At 46.4% G+C, this 21,620-nt stretch overlaps 2 protein-coding genes across 2 annotated transcripts in view; both read right to left on the bottom strand.

The window, feature by feature from the left end:
- Positions 1 to 360: 360 nt before the first annotated feature.
- LOC142579925 (uncharacterized) overlaps positions 361 to 21,620 on the bottom strand; it is an 85,105-nt gene continuing 63,845 nt past the window's right edge. The window contains exon 7 of the mRNA XM_075690598.1: positions 361 to 834. Coding sequence (XP_075546713.1) covers positions 758 to 834 — 77 coding nt within the window. The 3' untranslated portion in view covers positions 361 to 757. The remainder of the gene's footprint in view (positions 835 to 21,620) is intronic.
- Positions 16,472 to 19,028, bottom strand: LOC142578054 (uncharacterized). The gene is made up of 3 exons (XM_075687470.1): positions 18,953 to 19,028; positions 18,684 to 18,757; positions 16,472 to 17,961 (listed from the first exon to the last, which is right to left on the bottom strand). Exons 1-3 carry the CDS (start codon positions 19,017 to 19,019, stop codon positions 16,915 to 16,917), a joined length of 1,188 nt encoding a protein of 395 aa, XP_075543585.1. The 5' UTR covers positions 19,020 to 19,028; the 3' UTR covers positions 16,472 to 16,914.

Below are 21,620 nucleotides of genomic sequence, written 5' to 3'. Positions count from 1 at the left end.
TTCTACATAGGTATTCATATTACTAATAATCTTTCAATGCAAATGCATATCAACTTTTGGACTAATGCTAATAACTGAACACATGGCTTTTTGTGCTGCGAGTTTTCTTGGACTCCTGCTTCCCTTAAACTGATACTGTATAATATGTTTGCACGTTCAAAACTGGAGTATGCTTCATCAATCCGGCGTATACCTACAAAAGCATAACTCTCATATTTGATTGAAGCCATACAAAACCAACCTGTACATTTTATCGTAGTTGCTTATTGCCGTACCGCAAGCTTATCAACAATTAAAACTTGCCTTGATTGGCCAGTCTTGTCAACAAGAAAACTTACCCGTTTATTTCAAAAATTCTCAATTGAAACAGTAAAGGCAAGCTGAAGAGTCTGTCGAATTCAATAAGACGCTCATATACGGATGCGGGAACCTTATACCACGCAGGTAAAATTTTGGGGGTGATTTTTCACTTAGGAGCGACGCAATCGTCAGTTAAAATTGCGCTGTAGCTCCGCCCCCCGTCGAGCGCCGCGCGCTGTTGCTGACGCTGACGATGCGAGCGGAGACCGGAAACCGCGGCGTAGTGACGTCAGCACTGGTGTTCCGTTCCTTCGCAGCCTCCGCGACTGTGCCTGAGCGGGCTTATTTCTGCGTGCGTGCCGCCCTAATCTGCTTCGCTCGACCCTACATTCCTTTGTTTGTGTGTATATAGGAGTGGTAGTTGACGTGCGCAGCATCAATTGAACTTGTAGGCCGATCATGCCGGCGCTCTGTGTAGCCTCTGCTTGCACGAACACCAGCGGCCGTGACGATGTTCCGATGTTCCATTAGTTCCTGCAAGACAAGAAGCTTTCAGGTAAGTGGGATGCTGCTGTGAAGCGAAACAACTTCAAGCGCTCAAGAACAACAGTGTTGTGCTCTAGCCACTTCCGTGACGATTACTACCGGCATAATGCGTGCTTTGGGTTCTCCTTCGGGTTAGCACGCTGAACGGAAGGTGCATGTTTATCTCCCACCCTTGACGCAGGTTTCATCGCCAAGCGCCGCGAATTTTCTATTCGCATGTGTGTTGTGAAACAGCCTGCATGCAGCTACCATAACGCAGTGCAAGCGTAGTTTGCATGCGTTGGAAAGCCTGCTCACGCCAGCACGCTGCGCTCCCCCTTCTCTCGCACACACAGAGAAACCGACCATCTCACGTAGCCGATGGAATCGGCTGGTTACGAGTAGCGTGCGAATGGCGCGCTGATGAAGGTTCTATACCACACGTGCTACAACAGCCGGTAAACTTTTCCCGCGTTTAAACCGTCTGTGCAGATTGCCAACAGCTTTGGGGCAGCGTACAAATGCCGAAGATCGTATCACCGCTTACGTTATACGAGGAGGTATGCAGGAACATAACACTACAGTTGTTTGCCCGGAAACGTACTCACTGGAACGCTGAATGCAGCTTAGCACAAAACATACTCGCCAAAGAACATTTTCAACACAAGGAGATGCTAACACTTCGCCTGAGTTCGCGTGGAAAGCATGCTTGCATCAGCATTTTTTGCTTCTTGGAGAGGCCGGCTCTTCGCAATCGGCTCGTACATGTAGAAAGTAAAGTACAAACCCCTTACAAGTGATCTTGCACGCGACAGCGACAGCGCGACAAGCGAGACGATGGCTGTCGCGTTCACTCGTCGCCTGCAAGCCAAACTCCACGCGAGCGACGGCTTTGAGCGAACACTTCCTGGTATGAGGGCAGCAACGTACGCGCCGAAACTAGCGTGACGCATAGTTTATGAATTTAAGTTGATGTATTTTACTGAAAAAGGAGCACAAAATATTTCTGAAGGTCTGGCACTAGGTTCTTATTCCTTGCACGTGTAACATTCAATATTTGCTCGTTCCGTGAGACAAACAATAGGGTTATGTACATCCAGTTCCGTCTTCGCACTATTGGCTAGTCGCTCATAGCACTTCCGGGCTACGAGCGACGAGTTCTAGATTTCTAGAAACGAGCGATCGAGTGACAATACCGAGCGATCTGTTCAAGCGACGGCCCGTTTTGTCGCTCGAAGCCGTCGCCCGTCACCATCGCGCGCAAGATCACTCTCATGGAGTTAGGACTTAACGCCGAACTCCTCAGAGAAACGCAAGCTCTCGAAATTTTCCATGACCGTCTCAGCAAAACAGCACCAAACTACCTTGCACCGTGCTTCGTGTGTAGCGGCAGCAGTCGGTCCGGACGAGCACCATTGTTGACGTCACGAGGCGCCCGACCAATCACAGGCGGAAACGAGGCGCGCGAGCGGGGCGTGTCTGCTGCTGCACTTTTCGTCGAAATAAAATATGTTTGCACTCCCTTTCGCTCAATTTCGATGCGATATTCGAATTCAGAGGGTTGAAAACCACGACGTACTGTTCTTCACTCATTTTTACTGGAAAAGCTTTCAGCTTCCCTTAAACCTTTCTTGCCCTTTAGGGCGCTCCACAAAAAAAAACACATATCGCTGATTTTTCCGGGGGGGCAATAGGGGCCTGTAAGAGTTTAGACGTAGTTGAAGGGAGGGACTTCCCATCACTGGCTACCAGTTGTACGGGTTGTATTCGGCATGAAATAAGTGGTAGCTGGCCCATGCCGTCGCCCAACTCACCCACGCTTGGGACGTGGTTGTAGGGCGGAACTTGCTCTCATCGAGAACTAGGAGTACGTGATTTTTTACAGTATTTACATCACGACAGGAGGTACATTTCAACAGTCTAGCACGACTCCCAAATGGAGCACGAATCACACAGCACTCGAGCACGACTAGAGAGAAGTGGTTCTTGAAGGGGATAAGGAAAGGTTGACGCTATTTTCTGCAGCCCTTGCGGGAGCACGGCTCCGCGTCAACAGGGGTGGGGGGGGGGCATAGTGGGAGCAAATGAGATAGGAGAGTAGGGGGTTAAAGTGTCGCCATGGCAGCGGCTGAGCAGTTCGGCAGGAAGGGCCCAGTGGGTCCGGTAGGAATGGTAATCTGGTGAAAGGCCAGGGGGCGGTGATACTGCAGGAGCCAGATGGCTGGGGCAGCTCGAGCAGCCTAGAGTGGTTTGGATAGCCATGAGGCTATCCGTCTTTGCAGAAAATCCTAGAGTCTTGCCGAGAGCCCCGACGAGTCGAGGTACTCGACAACACTTAGGAGGGCTGGTAGCTCGCTGCGACCAGGGAAGAGGATGTCTTCCTGCCGTGCAGAAGGAACCCCCAGGCGTCGGAACTCCTGCAGGAGGCGGCCACGCTGCTGCAGGTAAGCAGGTCAGGCCAGCAGGGGGTGCTCGAGGGTCTCGGGCTCCCCACAGGAGGCGCAGGCTGGAGAGGCGATGATGCCGTGCCGGTGGCGGCGAGCATCCGTCCAACAGCAGCCAATCGTCAGTCGCAGAAGGAGGAAGGAGGAAGGAAGTGGTCGCGGAGGGAGGCCCAAGGACATCCGCTTGTCCGGATGGCAGGCCAGCAGATGGCGTCGAAGCCTGTGGCTTGTGAAATCATTGGCTGTCACTGCCAGGCTGGTGGGGATCGCGCAGTGGTGGGCACGCTTTGCCAGTGCATCAGCTTCCTCGTTGCCCGGTATCCCTACGTGGGCTGGAAGCCAGTGCAGAGACACTGAGCAGCCCACCTCCTGGAGCGCCATCAGCCTTGTCGAGAGCAGGATGACCCCAAGGCTGGCCCTTTCTGGCCTCTGCAGGCTGAGAAGTGCCGCCTTGGAGTCGCAGTAGATGATCACTGGGGTCGCTGGCAGCTCCTCTGCGAGTAAGTCCACAGCCAGGTGGAGGCCTGCTACCTCTGCCTCTGTTGACGTCGCATGGTCGGGGAGGCGACACTGCCTGCTCTTCCGCAAGGCGGGCACCACGCAGGCTGCAGTCGACGAGCCTGTGTCCGGCATCACCGAGCCGTCAACGTAGATCTGCAGGTTTACTCCGTGGTCCTCATGCAGGAGGGAGGCAGCCGTCTAGCACGACTAGCAGCCGAAAAAACGGCTGCTTAAAAGCCCTCTGTCCTCCCTAGATCCATAGGTGAAAGAAAACTGCCGTTCAACCTCCGCCCAATCGGACCGTCCAAAGTCGTCGTTGGAGGCGTAGTCGACCCGCCTTTGAGGGGGAGGGTTCGCACACTCTCTTCCGCACTTTGGTCTCACTGAACACACTGAGGTGAGCGGGTCCTCGTACACAGGGGTTGTCACGCTTGACCCCAGCGGGCGCCTCTTGATTCCAGAGCTGACTTCTCAGGTAGCCGCCGCGACTGTCAGCAGAAGGGTTGAAATCTGGGCCAGTCGGTACATACTTGAACGAAAAAACCAGTCAAAAACACAAAGGACAAGAGGAGTCTGTCAGCAGACTGTGAGGAATTCTGGGGCCCGTGAAAACGCACCGCAAAACACCCTTTTCCAGCAGCTCTCTTGCTGCAAGTAGACCGTGAAGGCTACATTGAGTCAAGGAACAATACTCGGTCCACCGAACGTGGCTAGCCTTGCTGGCGTCGCCGACTCTCCGAAGGAGGCGCATGGTTGATTATCTTTGTTGTGGTCACCAGTTCTCCGAAGGAGGTGCATGGTCGGTTAACTTTGCTGGCGTCGCCAGTTCTCCGAAGACGCGCATCGTTGGCTCTCCAAAGCCACTCGTCGCAGCGGGCCAGGAAGGGTTCGATGATCGCTACCCTCGCAGGGCGATCGAAGGAGCTGCGGCGGGCGGGGAAAGTTTGCAGGTCAGTACCCTTGCAGGCCGATCGTAACAGGCTGTAGTAGAGGCCCGGCCTGCTCTATTGGTGCAGTTTCTTCGCTCTTGGCAGACTTATCATACGCTGCTCTCCGCGACTTTTCAGAATTTTCGAATGGCCCGCTTTGAGCAAAATAAACGCACAGTGCCTTAGCAACCGCGGTTGAACGCCACTGCGTGATATCGCGCCGTGAGAATGGCCCATATTGCAATTTAAAATTTTTAGCCGTGGACTCCGCAAGGCGTATCCACTTGGAACGAATTTTCAAGATGACACCAGTTTCGAGATATAAATTCCCGAACTTTGCGGAGAAATGCATTGGCGTTGCAGTTAATTTGTTAACAAAAACGTTGTTTCATGAACTGAAGCACACAAGTAACTGGAACGCCAATGCATTTCTCGGCAAAGTTCAGGAATTTATATCTCGAAATTGGTATCGTCCCGAGAATTCGCTCCAAGTGGATCCGCCTTGCGAAGTCCATTGGTCGAATTTCTAAATTGCAATATGGGTCATAAGATAATTTGCTGAAAAGTTAATTAGTGAATTTTTATTAATCAGCCGACTTTGCATTTCAATTTTTGTGCAAGTAGTGTCTGCCGCTTCGAGTAGAACGGCTCATAAACTAGAATTGAGCTATCTGCCACAGGCAACCTTTAAAAAATTTTTAAAGTGTTAGCTGAAACACCCTGCGTAAATATATACTAACGCGGTGAGAAAGGCAATTGGCATCAGCATGACGGCGCCTGCTCATGCAAGTTCCACACTCATATTCTTGAAGTCGTAAAGCCCATTGTGCAAGAGGACCTCATTGGTCTGGAAGACTGACTAGTCAACACAAAGAATTGTGGTTGGGGATGATCTTGAATGGCGACTGCAAACAACAGAAAAATTTTTGAACACTGTGATTCTGTGATTTCGCTCAGAATTGCTCAGACAACGACTGGTATAAGCAACAGCGTATTCTTCGTAATTCTATCGTTGTAGAAAGCACTGCGTCGATGCTATAGTATATCCCACTGGCATCGGTATGGATTTCGGTGGGCGAAGAAGGGCGGAAGTGACGCAGTACAATGTCTGACGTAAGTAGGAACATGAGTTGACCAAATGACGACTCACACTCTAGTGTGCAATCGAAAGGTGCATCTTTTTGCAACAGACGCGTCAATGGATCTTGGAACAAAGCGGCGGAAATACGAGCCTAATCCAAAGAAACTAGGGAGCTCTCGTGCAGACTGCGTTGGCTTGAAGGCACTGACTGCCTCTGTCGTCTGTGGGTCAGGTCGGACTCCATCCTTGCTCACGAGGTGGCCAAGAACCAATGTCACGCGCTCACCAAACCGGCGCTTCCCGGAGTTGAGAATCAAGCGAGCTTTCTTCACGTAATCCAAAACCAGGCTAAGGCGGGTGTCGTGCTCTTCAAACGTACGGCCGAAGATGACGTCATCATCCGGGTAACACATATATATTCCACTTTATTCCACGAAAAATTGTTCGTGAATCTGTCAAAAGTGGCGGATACGTTAGAAAGCCCGAATGGCATAATGTTAAATTTGAACAAACCGTCAGGCGTCACAAATGCGGTATTCTCTCTGTCTGCGCTGTCCATAGGTATCTACCAATAACCTGATCTTTAATCTAGAGACGAAACGGAGGAGGCAGATTGCAGGCAGTCTACTATGTCTTCTATTTGTGGGAGGGGGTATACATGTCTTTCTTTGTGACCGTGTTTAGCCGCCTGTAATCAATGCAAAACATCCAACAGATCTTTTTTTTTCTTAACCAAGCTCGAGGACTCTTGTACGACCTTTTTCTTTAACATCTCGTGCACTTGCTCAGCAATAATCTTCCGTTCCGTTGAAGCCACTCGATAAGGCTTCTGCCGGATGGTGTGACATGAGCCGGTGTCAATCTGATGGCGAGCGCACGAAGATGGAAGAGTGGTACGGTTTTCACCTTGGAAGAAGCCAAACACGGCAGCATGTCGGGATGGAACTTGTACCAAGGTCTCACGTTCACGCGTGACGACAGACACTTGCTGACCATGCTCCGAATTTTTGGTTCAAGGGGGTAGATAGATTGTTCGTTTGGGTAATCGATCTCGTCGCTGACGACCGTAACGGAACTGTATGTGTAATCGTCGAAGTTAGTGAGGTCCATGCGTTTGGCAAGTAGTACGGGCATGGCAGTACAGTTTAGGGCCCACAACGACGTGGTTTCATTGGACACCGACACAACGCTGCTAGGCATCAATATGTCTTTCGTAGCACATAAATTGGCGAGTAGTTGAACCATGGCGTCAAATGAACCGCCAGTATCAAGAAAAGCGATAGCAGGAACAGACGCTAGCGACCATGGATGCAGCGCCACCTCATCAGGAACAACCACCCAGAAAACGGGACAAGAGTGGGCATGGGACGAGCGTTGGCAGCGTGCAAAATCGGCACGTTTTTTCAATGCGGGCGGTATTATCGCTAGCCCTTGCTTGGCTCTCGTCAACTCCAGAACTCCGGACCGGCCTTGCCTCACCGTTGCTTCGAATACAACCATGACTTTTACACCGATGTGCCGTTCCTGAATTCAACTTTCATCGCACAGCTCCCGTCAGGCTACCCAGCGCCATCGTCATCACTTCACCCTGCGAATTTAAAAGCTGGCACCCCGACACGCTCTTCAGTGGGCTCGGGACGAGAGTTGGCAGCGTTGTGCTTAATCGGCACGTTTTTTGCAATGCAGGTGCGTACACGGTTCTTGTTATACACTAAAAAAAACTGATGAACTCCGCCTGATTGTCTTCCCGTGCCCACGGGTGTTGTGCGAGTCGCTGCGCCAGTGCTACGCAATGGCTCTTTTATTGTTATGTGCTGGTGACATTGAATCTAACACTGTACCTAATACATGTACTGTCGCTTTATCTGAACTGGATTATATACCTGATGATCCCGCAGACCAAATGAAGATCATGTTTAAGCTGCTTAAGGACGTGCACTCTCGTTCACTACAGTCTTCTAAGTGTCACACCGAACTTGTAACGGATGTCATAGCCATTAAAAACGGACCGAAAAGTATACAAACTGAGCTAGCAGCCATCAGGAAAAGGCTTGACGATTCAGAAGAATCGTCAAGCCATACTAACCTAACACGCATGCAAGACAACGTAGACAGCCTCACTGCTCAAAACAGATCCTTATTATCGCGCCTGGATGATCTGGAAGACAGGTCTCGTCGCGATAATTTCATATTTCGTGGCCTACCTGACTCGAAAGAAACCTGGCAACAGACAGAAGAAAAACTAACCTCAGCACTTAACGCCGCTCTTGGCTCTTTTCCCAACAAATCCATTGAGCGAGCACACCGGCTCGGCACTTACCAAACTAACGAATGTCGCCCGATAATTGCTAAATTTACTAACTACAAAGCCAAAAAAATCTGTACTTCCATCACCCGCGCAGTTACGACTTCGTTAAGTTTTAGGACATATTTTTTAAAGATAGCTAGGAAGTACTGCCTTTCTAGATTGAATCTCTTGGCCCGAGAAGCAGGTGCTGGCATGCAGCCCATACCCTCTTTGGTCATTCATTAGTATGTGATATTACCTCCTACTAAACAGTATTAATCTTTGAAATATAACTGTGGCATTGTGACTGCTAGTCATTTTTCTGAGAGTTAACACGCTTTTCTCATTACTTTTGTTTTAGTCAAGTTAAATTTTCAAGAATGGTTTTATTACATTTCTTTGTATTTCTTTATTTCAGATCCATGTTTAACCTGTTTGTATACAGTTAGAACTTGCAATGAATATTTTCATACGTGTGCCTGGCTGGGTGCCAATCATTTTTTGCAATAAAGCTTTATCAATTGCATAAATATAAAGTAACGTTGACACTATAACATTATGAGTCTCATTTGTGTGGTTTACTTAGGCTTGCTGAACTAACTTTTCTCATGTAGCCACTGCAGGATTTGTATTATTTCATAAGGATCAAAATATAGATCTACGATTCTGTGAGCCCAGTTTGCACATATTGATGAGCGCTAGGACTATCTTAAAAAGTTGACAGTCACTTTAGCAAACGCAAATACGATGAAAGCAAAAGCCTGGGCGTTTACGAGATATTCATTAAATTTTTAACACGATATCCCGTGTCGCAGAAAATTGGGTGTTCCGCGTCCGGCGCCGGACGTCGTTCTGGCAAAAAGATTTTCGAACCACGCATACCCAGGTCCTCCATGTGACGCAGGGCATTGACTGAACTAATTGAATTTCTGAAGCTAAAATACGTGGAAAAATTGTAAACTACTTACAACCTACAGACATGATAGCTCTTGGATTGTACTTCGAGTATACGAGGAAACAATTCTGTTACGCGAAAGCTCAAACCCCTTCTCCAGCGTTTCTACAATTCATAGACCGGCGATGGCGTCCGCCATTTGCGCACACGCCGGCGCGTAAATTTGTCGGAGTCCACAGAGTGGCGCACCCACTTCCTTGAAACATTTACAGATAGGGCTCGCCTCCGCCGCATCGTAAAACCCCTCAATTTTCCAAAAGTAGCATCATTCTTAGATCTTACCGCCACCCGACGTTTCCTCCTCCACGCCTCCTGTCGCCCCAGCCTCCTCTACTCTCCCATTGGCCAGTCCGTGTCACGTGGAAGCACGCTTCGCGCCTTTGTATACTCTTTTTTTTTCAGCTCGCTCCGTCCGCCATTGCTGGCCCAGTGCGACGAAAGTATGCGCAGATGGACTGATCGCGGGAGGTCGCGGGACCAAGTCGCGGTCGCGGCAGCCGCATTTCGATGGGGGCGATATGCAAAGACGCCCGTGTCCCGTCCATTGGGGGCACGTTAAAGAAACCGAGCTGGTCAAAATAATTCGGAGTCCCCCACTAGGGCGTGCCCATAATCAGATTGTGGTTTTGACACGTAAAACCCAAGAATCAATCTTCGTCTTGTGTGCCTTGAGTGTTCCAGTTAAATCAGCACTTTCTCCCTGCGAAAACTTACAACGAAAAAAAATACAGACGCACGTAGTACACAGATATAAAATAAGCACCTCAACAAAACTGTTACTGGTGCTAAATAGGTGGGGGGGGGGGGGGCTAAGTATTTTCGGAACCTCTGTCCAGTTGTGCCATCAAGTTCGTTCTTGCTATCAAATTGAAACCACTTGCATTGTAATAAATAAATAAAAATGATTTCATGTGGTGGTAAGTTGTTCAAATTATCATTACTGTCTACGCGTGGAGACGTTGCTCATGCACGCCACAACACGTGCATGAGCTACACACATCTGTAAAAGGCGCGGAGCAGAAGCAGCCCTGTTGCTAGGCGTTGCTGGCCCCATACAGTTGGAATCTCACGCGCCGGCCGAACAAAAGTATCCTGCAGGTACGTAAATGAAGCTACGAAACCACATACATACTTTCACGCCGTCAAAACCTGAAACTGAGCTGATTACGAGCGTGTTTGAGCACACCGTGCGCATGCGTCGTGTTTCAGCAACACGAACTCTCAACGTGCGGGAGCTTTACGCCTTAAATTTTCTTTTGCGCAAATCGAACACGACATTATTAAGGCCAGTTACCGACTGACGAAGCAAAATCTCGCCTCAAAAATTTCTCCGCAGGGCTCGAACGAACTTTTCCGCGGATTTCCTCCAGTAGCGCGTTAGCCATAGTCTGCTATTCGCAAGTTCCGTCGCCTATAGGGGGCGCGCGAGAGACTCAATATGGCGCCCACAGAGAGTATAGGAACCCTTGAGCACATGTGCGTTCTTCATGTCGGCTCATATTTTGCCTAGCGCTTGAAGATGGCACTACCTATTTGTGGATCGCTGTCGCTGAGTGACATCATGCGCCACATTGACGCCTCAGAAACGCGAATACGGTGCCTCATTGAAGGGGAAGAGGTCCTGAACGCCAAGCACATCATTTGTTGCGGTGTGAAGGCCTGCAGCGCATCGTCTGTTGCCGTGCAAGGGCTTTGTCTGCAGACGCCCCATGTCCGCCAGAAGCCACACGAGCTGGAATTTATTTATGACAGGGAGGGTTCTATCAAGGTACGTTAGCTTGCATTTCCTCTTTTTCGTGTTAATCGCGACGGCCCGCGAAGCCTGCCTTTCGCGCACTGTCGTTTCGCGACGAAGCAGTTTTACTGCTCTATATGTTCTCAGGCTCCTGTCACGTAATTAGTTATGAGCAGATATTTTCGATAATTAAAAAAACGATATCACTAACTCGATTTTTCAGACGTTATTTTTGTACTTCGCTATGCTAAAGCATGCAGATGTAAAGAAAGGTTGTTTTATTTCTCGCTGGTATTATCGTTCGAGTGATGAGGAGTCGCGACAGAAGCTTGTTGCGCTCGCTTCGCGAATTCAATATGTCTGTTTTATGTTCCACCAATCTTGTTTTCAGGGCCACTGTAGCTGTAAAGCTGGTAATTCACAGCGGTGCAAGCACATGATTGCGATGCTGCTACTCGTGAACAGGCAAGTTAATTTTATAGTTTTCGTGATATTGACATTGATACTGCTGCACACTATCAAACAATGCACGTAAGCATGCCTAGGCCAAGTCTCGCTCAGTTCTGTTACAACCTCATTGTAATGGGTTCCGATTGCGAGAACGCTCGCGTACCGTGCAGTGGGTGCACCTTAAACACTCGGTGGTCCAAATTAGCCTGAAACTTGCTTCAGCGTGCCTCTAAATCAGATAGTTACTTTGGCATGCAAAACCAAATAATTATTTTGTAAAAGTTTCATAGATAAACAGAGTACACAAATTCGTGAAAACTCTTTATTTGGCATGTGTAGATTGCTTCTTGATCTTCGGCCTTCAGCGCGTCTCTAAATCAGATAGTTACTCTGGCACGTAAGACCCTATAATTATTTTTCAAAAGTTTCGTGCATTAAGCACAGTACACAAACTCATGAAAACTCTTTATTTGGCATGTGTACATTGCATCTGGGGAGACAAGAATCTAGGGGAGCAAATTTCATGGCAAAATGTATGTAGCCAAGTTGCGCCATAAGAAAACTGGAAATTATCAGTCTTCATAGTGCTTTGGCTTGATTCATTTGCGTAGATACCTTCTGTGGGTTTATCAGAACAAGTGGAATGTTAAAATACAGGCATGTTAACACAGACTAACTTTGTGTTAACACAGACTAACTTTGGCTTACAAACAGGTCCGGCTTTGAAAGCTTACAAGCTTTGTCATCTACTGACATGAAGCAGGCCTGGGGAAGACTGCACGCTTCTCCTCTCTACGAGGCAAAGCAACTGCAAGAGCTTTGTCACGTGCAGGTGCGCCCGTGTCAGCACCTTAGTGACGAAATGAAACAACAGACCAGAAGAAGACTCCTGGAGGCTGCACCACACAGTGCACTTGCGTTACATTTTCATGGTCGGCTTCATCCAAGTGGGTTTGATACTCTTAGCACTGATGTATCCCATGATGAACAAGCCCTCTTTAACCACATGGACAGTGAAAGGATAAGATTATACACAAGCATGCTTTTCCATGACGTAATATTTTTTTGATGCAACACACTTAAAGATAATCAAGTTCACAGAAAGTGACATCACAGAGGCACAGCAAAAGTTTTATGCTACTAATGGCATAGTGACAGCAGCACAGGCTGCACAGATATGTGCAGATACAAGGACTCAGGAGAGCACCAAGTGGCAGCGAACAAGAAAAGTTCGAATTACAGGCAGCATTTGCCATGCATACTTCACGTTCATCCCTCGGCATGACCGCACGTGGGAACAGAAAGTATCTGCTATGTTAGCCAACTCTTTTCGTGGCAACGCAGCAACGAGATATGGCAAAGCGTGTGAAGGCTATGCTCTTGAAGAATATGTAAAGCTTACTGGCAATGCTGTCACAAGGCTCGGTGTGGTTGTGAACCCACTAGTGCCATGGCTTGGCTACAGTCCTGATGGCATTTCATTTCAGGGCGGGAGACCAGCCATTCTCCTCGAAGTTAAAAGCCCAGTTCTTGGGAAATTGCACAAAGCTTCTGACTTAGCTCGGGAAAAGAAGCTCCAATATGTGAAACAAAATGGGGAGGATCTTGTGCTGAACCACAGACATTCATATTTCTCCCAGGTTCAGCTTGGCATGTTTATCTTGAATCTGAATGTGGCTCATTTTATTGTTTATTCAAAGGTGGAATCGCTCATCCTTACTGTGCAAAGGTCCAATGCACACATTGACCAGCTTGTGCGAAAGCTTCAGTATGTTTACTTCAAGCATCTTCTTCCAGAGCTTGCTAAGCATGCATGACTCGAATAAGCATTGCCAACTGGAAAGTTGTTGAGAGAAACCTAGTCTATAAGAGTGTGAATGTTTCGGCAAGAGCAGTGTGCCCTAAATCATTCATTTTCACTCTAGCAAGTCTACTGTCTTGTGATATGCTTCATTGTTATTTTTGTTCCTTTAAATCAGTACATGCCTAAGTCCTTAGCATTGCACAAAAGGAAAAGCTGTGATACTCTGTGTATTGTGTGGCACAGGTCAGTTATGTCGTTGGCAGGCTCATTCAATCTAAATATATCTTACGCCGCCGTGCACTGGATTCTAGTCAGAGACATCAATAAAATGCAAGAGGAAAGAGAGGGCTACAAGGAAATTTCCCCTGCTATCAGGTTGTCAGTGCTGGGTTGTTCAGGTAGTGTTCTTACCAACAGCCTGATTTACTCTTATCCCCAAAGACTGCCTATGTTCCTCACGACACAGGAACTTCTGAAAATGGTCGCCTTGTCTAATATACCATGGAGTGAAAAGCAAAAATATTTTTCCGGCAATGTGCCACGACTCGGTTGCCTGTACATACCCCTCACTTTGCCATGCCATGTGCTTAAAAAATCTTCAACAAAGTTGTCTAGAGCAATCTAGTCTATAAGAGTGAATGTTTCGGCAAGAGCAGTGCGCCGTGAACCATTCATTTTCACTCTAGCGAGTCTACTGTCTTGTGATATGCTTCATTGTTACCTTTGTTCCTTTAAATCAGTACGTGCCTAAGTCCTTAGCATCGCACAAAAGGAAAAGCTGTGGTACTCTGTGTATTGTGTGGCACAATTCAGTTGCAATGTCATTGTGTAAGTATGTTACATGATGCTTTGCTTTATATACTGTAAATTGCAAGTGTGTGCAAATACTCTAAGTTTGTAATACGAACTGGATACTACACACTAGCTATTCATACTCGAAAATGAACTATTTCGTATATTCAAATATTTCATAACCGCTGAATGCAAACGTCTCGTTACTGTTCTCCATCTGCTAAGCAAAACATCAGAAATAATCAGAAGTTAGAACACAAGTGTTACCAAGCAATGCAGAAATACAACGGGCAATGCAAGCTTTTTTTCACGAGTTGGCAGAAAAAGCCTACGTGACTTGTAATTTTTGCTTGCAATGTTTAATGTTTATGGCAGCCTAGTATGTAACTGTTTTATGTTTTATTGCTACAGCCTGGGATATTTATGAACGGTCGTTTTTCGTGTGCCTGCAGTGTACAAGTCGAAAGCTGCATTTTTTCCCACTAGGATCTTTTTCCAGCAACCATTTATTTATATTTGTAGCTAGTCATGAAGCAGCCACTCTGTCATGAAGATCTTGTTCGTGCTTAGGCTTTAACTTGTTGAGAGGCATGTACAGTACCTATTTATACTATTTTGTCCCACTTTCGGCTGTTTTCAAGTGACATCAGCATTACTAAAATACTGTTTATAAAATATTCAACTGTTGTTTGCAACATTTCACCTTAGTCATTTCTGTACTGTTTTGTGCAACATACTGTGTTCGTGTTATTACTTTATGTGTGATCTGTTATGTTTCTATTGAGACGTGGCTTATATTCATATCTATGTACGTACATCAAAGTGGGGCACTACAAGTGCTGTGGTGTCGAGCCCTGCTTTGTGACTGGTTACAAGGTCTCTGTCAAGTTGTATTAAACTTAGCTAACCACACCACGATTGTGTAGGAAAAAATAGAGAATTCAATGAGAAGATAGCTCTGTTGGCTAGAAGGCAGCGAATATTGACTCATGGCAAGCAGATATAAGCTTGGCCTAGAAAGAAGTGTTTAATCTTTGCATCATACTAGTACTAAAATGTGAGTAGGCTTCAGCATTTTTAATTTAAACTGAAATAAGTACACCAACTCTTTTTTTTAGAATTCAGTTGTAATGAAAAATGGTCAAAGCAAATTTACTGGACAGCTACAACAGCAGTAAGTGCGCAGTGTGGATCCTAAACATGTCTTGACGCAGGAAACCTGCCAACATGAACGTCATGTGCCAGCCTGCCTCAAAAGCAACCTGTACTTCTTTCCTTGTGCCTGCTGCTTTATTGAAACAGATAGGGGACTACATGAAAGGGTTGTGAAGGCCCTGGCCCAACTCTTTGTAGTTGTTGCACTGTCGTGGACGAACTAATGGAAATGCGGCTTATTCTACAAAGTCATTTTTTTCTGTATTTGTAGCTCTGTTCCAGCATAATTTTACAAATAAAGTATGTGTGAGTATCAAACAGTCACTGGTCCCTGCTAGTCCCAACTTCACATGGTTTGTTCAGTCTGAATTTGAATTTATTCTTAAACAAAACATACAATGAGTAGCCAAAAAAGGCTACGGAGCTCGCAGCTTGGCAGGATTGCTCTCCCTTTACATGGCAGCTAGAGTGTACACTTTTTACATACAAATGCAGAGAATGAAATCGCAAGGTAAAGAATGTGTTTTACTTAAGAAGGAAGACCAGGAAAAAATGTGTTTTCATTGCTTGACAGCCTGAAATGAAGGATCTTTCGCGCTAATATCGCGAAAAATTAACACACGCCATGTCCTCTTTCTGAACACAAACATACTGAAACAAGTAAAATTACATGTGTCAACGTAACGGGAAAAGAGCTGTTTGCAAGTGATATGAACTGATTACGCAAATTCTTGTCGGCAGGCACTATTTATATGCAAAAAGAACCACATAAGCAAGTACAAGTAGACATGTTTGGTAAAATGAAAGTAATCTGTCACCGCAGTAATCGCATACAGAAATATCTCAAACAGCAACAATGGGCACATCAACATCAGCAATACTACCCAAGCGGTGTTTTATTTCAATTTCCTTACAGAATAACAGCACAATGCGTAAACTATCCTGTACTGTTTTGCATTGGTATGGCAACATGTATAACCTCAATAAACTTAGGCATGTAACATTTAAAAATTAAATTTAATGAAATTTTCGTTTCCCAGCCGCTTGGGCTGGAGAGCGAAACCACTTCTCGAGCTCGGCAGCACAATACGTTACCCGCTAAACTACCATGGCGGGTTGCATGTAAAAATTATACTGCTTGTAATATTTGAACTGTTTTTTCGTCGGCATAAGCATGTTTAATATCAGGAATATGTCAACTCGACAAACTTGGAGCACACTGCTCGGCACCGACTTACTTGGATGGATGGCATGAGAGCACATTGTTTTGAACAATCACAGGATCTCCTCATTTCTATATTCAAAGGCACTATTACTGCTCAGCGCATTACTGCCATGACCAACCGTCACCACAAACTCTCTGTAGTGTTTGCAGTGCTGCTTGCAATGTATGAAACCAACAGTAGCATGCACAGCAGAATGGTAGCAAATTAAACATACGTCCTTGCACTTTAGGTATCCCCTTTTGCCAGCAAAGCATACATTTTAAACTACATCAAAACAAACAGGCTTTTGACTTCTGGCTCACAGTTCTGGAACAGTAGATTCAGTGAAGATTTTCAGGCGAGAGAGATGAAAATGAGAGAAAAGCAGGGAGGTTAACCGGAGTTAAAGCCTCCAGTTGGCTACCCTGCACTAGGGAAAGGGGAAGACTGAAAGAAGAGCGGGGGACAAAAAAGAAAGGCTTAAAGAAAGAAGGGGGGAGCGGGTCATTACAGTCTTTCCAATAGGCCACTTCTACGTAAAAATGTCAACAAAGCCTCGACAGACTTTCGGTGCGAAGGCAGTTCATGTCGGCATTTTTAGACCCACCCTTCGGCTTTGCCTCTCCAGGTCAGTGAGCATGCATTGTAGTTGGTTCCCTGAGTTACTAAGCAAGGCAATATCATCAGCGAATCGCTTGCAAGCACAAGAATTTTTCATTGCTGCGTCTTATCTTGAAAATGGCAAAGGTTTTCAGAACCTTATATCAGACAGTATTGGGGTCGACAGATTAACAATACCTGCTATTACCGTGAATATTTGGTCAGGCGCCCCTGTCATTTCCCAAGGCACTGGGCCCTTGAGTACTTTGAAAACCTTCATTCTCTGGATCGCTCTTTCAACATGAACGCGTGCTCTAGCGATTTTCAGTGTTTTGCTTGCATCTGCAGCTGAGAATTGCTGCTGAGAACGCAAGAAAGGGGGTTGTATAATACCCAGCCCTAGCTTTGTGCAGATGTCATCTATATTAAATCCCTTATCAACCATGACGTCATCCTGAAAGCTTGTCAGCTTCTGAAGTACCTCTGATTTCTCTACGCAAGCCTTGTCAGAAGCCCTACCACCAAAAGCACTGCTTACGAAGGTTATGAGACCTGCAGGTGATACACCCACAAGGACTTTAGCTGTATGTGTTCCCTTATAGGGGGAGTATGTAAGTATTCTGCATGAAGCACAGTGACTCTTTTCTACCTCAACCTCTGTGCAGTCGAGAATGACGCGCACCTCTGAGAAATCTGAAAAGCAAAGTGGCATGTTTTTTTGTATTTCCTCTGTTGTGGACCAAGGAATGGCACATTCCAAGACTGCAGCAAGACTGCACAACGTGCAGTAAAAGAGCCTGTGCACAGTTGCTTTGCTTATGTTAAATAAGGCACCTAAGCAATGAAATGGAAGACAAGTCTTTAGGCGCACAAGGACAAGTGCAACACGCTCAAGCACGGACACCTCAGAGCTATTATTGTCAATTGCAGCCACCTCACTGCAAATGGAATGAAAAGTTTTAACTGACTGAACACCTGTGAACGCTCGAACAGCATTGTCTGTAGACAGCAACTCTGCAAGGTTTAACTTCTTGCTTACAATGGACAAGGAATCCACCTGCACAGATTTTTCGGCTTGATTCTTGTCATTGCCTGATGCTGCAAGTTGCAGAAGGGCCTCCACTGCATCTTCTTCCTTATGTATCGTGTCAGCCCCAGCTCCAGATTCTCTAGTAGCTTCATGGCTTGACTGCTCCACCTGTACCAGTAAACAGTAACAAAATATATGCACTCAATGTGAGACAGCGCACCATGCAAAGGTCTTGTCATTATTTTACTGCGCTACCTAGATAACGTTCCTTGTCTCCAAGCCCAGTCCATGATAGTTTATGAACAGCAGCCAAGCATAACACACACTAATAACTGTGAAATATGTGTGTGAACTACTGCAAACAAGTGATGTTGCTAATGAATAATATTTAAATACATAAATTTACTGCAACATTGTGACCGCCTTGACTCGCAAAGGCCCTTCTGTTCTGCAACCGTTTTCTGTTAGCAGACTGCCACTTATGTACAATGGCAAACAACACAGCAGAGTGCAGTAAAAACAAAACTAAGTTCCCTGGAAGATGATGCAGAATAGGTGACAATTGTCATTTCTTCAACATTATTTTTATGCAGTGGTTCTGGTTAGGAATGCTGTACGTCACATACATTGCTGATCAGATAGGCATGCATTAATTGCATAACTGCACTTTGAAACTGCCCTAATTTCCAATGAATCTCTTACACTGATAGCCTTCATACAAGCTCATACAGCAGCAATTCGTTGTTAACAGAAATTACTCCAACATAACAATGTCATCACCTTGAATTTACATCTGCATAGAATGTAAACAAAGCAGTGCATCACTGTACACAAATATAGCGGTAAATAATGGCTCTGATAGACATCAATGTGGCACTGGTGTATCTTACCTCCATCTGGTCTTCATATGGAATGCTGTTGTGCCCAGACACTCTTTTGGTCTTGAAAGTCGCTCCTGCACAAACTAATCACAATTTTTGTTACCATGGGAGAAGTGCCTATTCATGGTCATAGTACAACTGTCAATGTCTGTTTTAAGCTACAAAGAAAACTACTGATTGTTCACAGTAAGTTCATGTTTATAATAATGGGCACAGATGGGTTAAACGCCAGATGATAATGTTGCTAGTATAAACACACGTGTTCAAATGATACAAACCTTGAGAATGCCTTGCAGATGCACGTTTGTTACGTTCTTTGGCTGCTTGCATCCTAGACAAGTTCATTCTGTCATAAGGCCGCACAGGTAAACATTGGGACGGCACAGCTGTCAACTTCAGTCGTCGCCTAGCAGGCTTCCACACCTGCGGGTCTGCATACCGAAAAACGAGCTAGTTTCACTGAGGAGCATTCTTTGCAAACCGTTGTCTAAAGGTATGAATGAACTATTGCTATCCTGCACTACACATTATCTGGTGTCTGTATCCTCCAAGCCATAACTTTCTGAAGCATAACGATTACTGCCTTAAACACTCATATGTTCTCTTTGCGCTGGCGCAAGTGCGCAGCTAGAGCTCAGGCGCTCGTTATCGCACGGCGCGCAACCCAGAACGTAAACACATGCGGTTCTGGCGGGACTAGACATAACTGCGACCACACTACGGGCTGCTGCCGATGAAACACAGTCAAATGCTCACTACACCCGCCCATACTGTAGCATTTCTCTAGAGTTGCATCAAAGTGCTACAAACACGTGAGTTTCTATCTTAAATGCTCGTATGTTCTCGTTTCGCTGGCCACAAGTGCGCAGCTCGAGCTTCACCCGGCCACCACACAAAGCCACGCCGCTGTTCGCGCTGCTGCAATACACTCCGCGGCTCTACTTTTCGAACTAACACATTAATTATCCGTAGGAAAAGAAATAAAATAATGCACATAAGTAAAGGAATTTTGTTTTCTTACCTACTTGGCTCCAGAAGAAGTCACTTCCGACGAAATGCGCACTGCACACTTTCATCGGTGGTGTGACCGGCTTGCCAATTCTCAACATCAAAACCCATTCTTTCTTCTTTGCCGCATCTTTGGGGAACGAGTGGAGACTCACGTCGCTTGCAGCTCTGTTGGTGCATTGCGGCACGCAGCACATGCGATTGCTCTTGAATTTATTCATACCATTAAGCCCACGGTGACCAAGCCTACTAACCGCCATGAAGAAAGCAAGCAAATGCGCTACCGTCGCACCACCTGCAGTTAGTCCTATACTCTTTGAAAAAAATTCGCCGGTGACCGCGGGGTGGCGTGACAGTCTGCGGAACTTGCGAATATAGACATCAGAATGGAGTTTTGCAAGACGCGTAGCGCCACCTGCCGGTGCGAAGAGGCAGTGATTGAGTAGTGCGAAGCCCGACTCCGAAGCTTGCTAAGTTGCCTATGCAGCTAGTGACTGAGAAACAACGATTTAACTAGATTTTGGTCCATATTACGAGTGTTTTGCGCATTTAACACCCAGACTCGCTTGCTGGCTCACTTTCTTTATTCTATGGCTCACTCGTCAGACTGATGGTGGAAGCGACGGCAACCTCGATACCTCCGCGTGCTACGAAGAAACGCCGCAATCGACGCTAATGTTGCGTTGTAAATTGCCATGAACGTCAATGGCTGAATGACAACGTTCTGTTTTACCGATTTCTATCGCGATCGTATGAAGGGGAAAGGCGGGAGCCCTGGATACGGGCCATTCAACACATTGGGTAATCGAATTACTTGCATTCCCCACAACACAGCGGCTGGCATGAAAAAGCGCGATAATGCGGTTCTGCTGTAATTGTGTAGCGTAGCCCTGATGGAGGACCGTGGTAACCAAGCGAAAACTCAAGAATCTGCAGCCGCCACTTCGTTGGCAACAGAAAAAACAACTTTGCGCACCATCCTGCGTATGTGCCATCGATATTTTCCGTCCGCCTCCGCTTCACTCAACAAGAGGAACGGAGAGATTTGGCAGGTCAGTTTGACCAAACATTTTGGTTTGTTTGTGAATTCAAAATCTTGTTTAGAGCATCGTTGTATCGCGAGCTCATTTCTAGTTTCTGTAGTTTGTATGTCCTGCGCCGATACAACAGGCACGTTTCGCAATGTGCTGAGCCTGCTCAACTGCGTTTTTCAAATATGAGCAATAAAGTTGCTGTAGGAGCACTGCATGAGTAATTGCGAAGTAACGAACGTGTGTAAAAAATTCGCGTTTATTTACATTTACTTGAGCACGTGTGTTGCTTGAAGCGTCTGCGAAAAGTTCAAAAATGCTGAGCGATGCTGCAGCTCCTGCAAGACAGAAAGATGCGGCGCGCAGGCATCGTAGGAAGCTTACTTTCGTTATGTTCGCACGCAGTTTGCTGCCTTGGAAAACGTTTTCTGTTTGCTGCCCTGAAAAAGGCTATGGAAGGATTTACTCTCTGTAAATAATTCCGAGAAATGAACATTACGATAAAATGCATTAAAATACAGGGATACTTAAGCCTTGTGTTCAGTACATTTTCAATATGAACCAATTTGAAATGCTTAGATTTTTATGCTGATATGCCTATATAAAAACCTGATGCTATCTGTACTTCCGAGTTGCAGCACGCCGAAACAACACCTGAGACTTCTTTTATATTGTACACGTACTTCGCCCTGCTGAGTTTCCTTTCCAAAGTGTGGATGGGCGGAAGAAGCTTTCCAGGTCCTTGATTTTTAGGAAACCTTGCCTCAACACTACCGAAAGAAGAGCGTCCATTGTGGCATATGCACCTTCGCTTGCGGACAGCTCTTTTTGCCCTACTCAGTTCGCGCCAAGGCCGCGAGGGGAGCGCTGGTGACGAGTTTTTCCGCAGCGCCGCCTGGGCAGAGTC

The sequence above is a fragment of the Dermacentor variabilis genome, chromosome 4, assembly GCF_050947875.1.
Source record: "Dermacentor variabilis isolate Ectoservices chromosome 4, ASM5094787v1, whole genome shotgun sequence".
Lineage (NCBI taxonomy): Eukaryota > Metazoa > Arthropoda > Arachnida > Ixodida > Ixodidae > Dermacentor > Dermacentor variabilis.
This window is presented reverse-complemented; position numbering and strand designations above follow the sequence as displayed.

What these genes read in the sequence shown, in the direction of transcription:
- LOC142578054 (XM_075687470.1), bottom strand. Translation starts at nt 19,019, where the DNA reads ATGAACTTGTCTAGGATGCAAGCAGCCAAAGAACGTAACAAACGTGCA. An exon ending in ATCTGCAAGGCATTCTCAAG is followed by an intron (nt 18,758 to 18,952) that starts GTTTGTATCATT and finishes AATTGTGATTAG; the next exon opens with TTTGTGCAGGAGCGACTTTC. An exon ending in CATATGAAGACCAGATGGAG is followed by an intron (nt 17,962 to 18,683) that starts GTAAGATACACC and finishes TTACTGGTACAG; the next exon opens with GTGGAGCAGTCAAGCCATGA.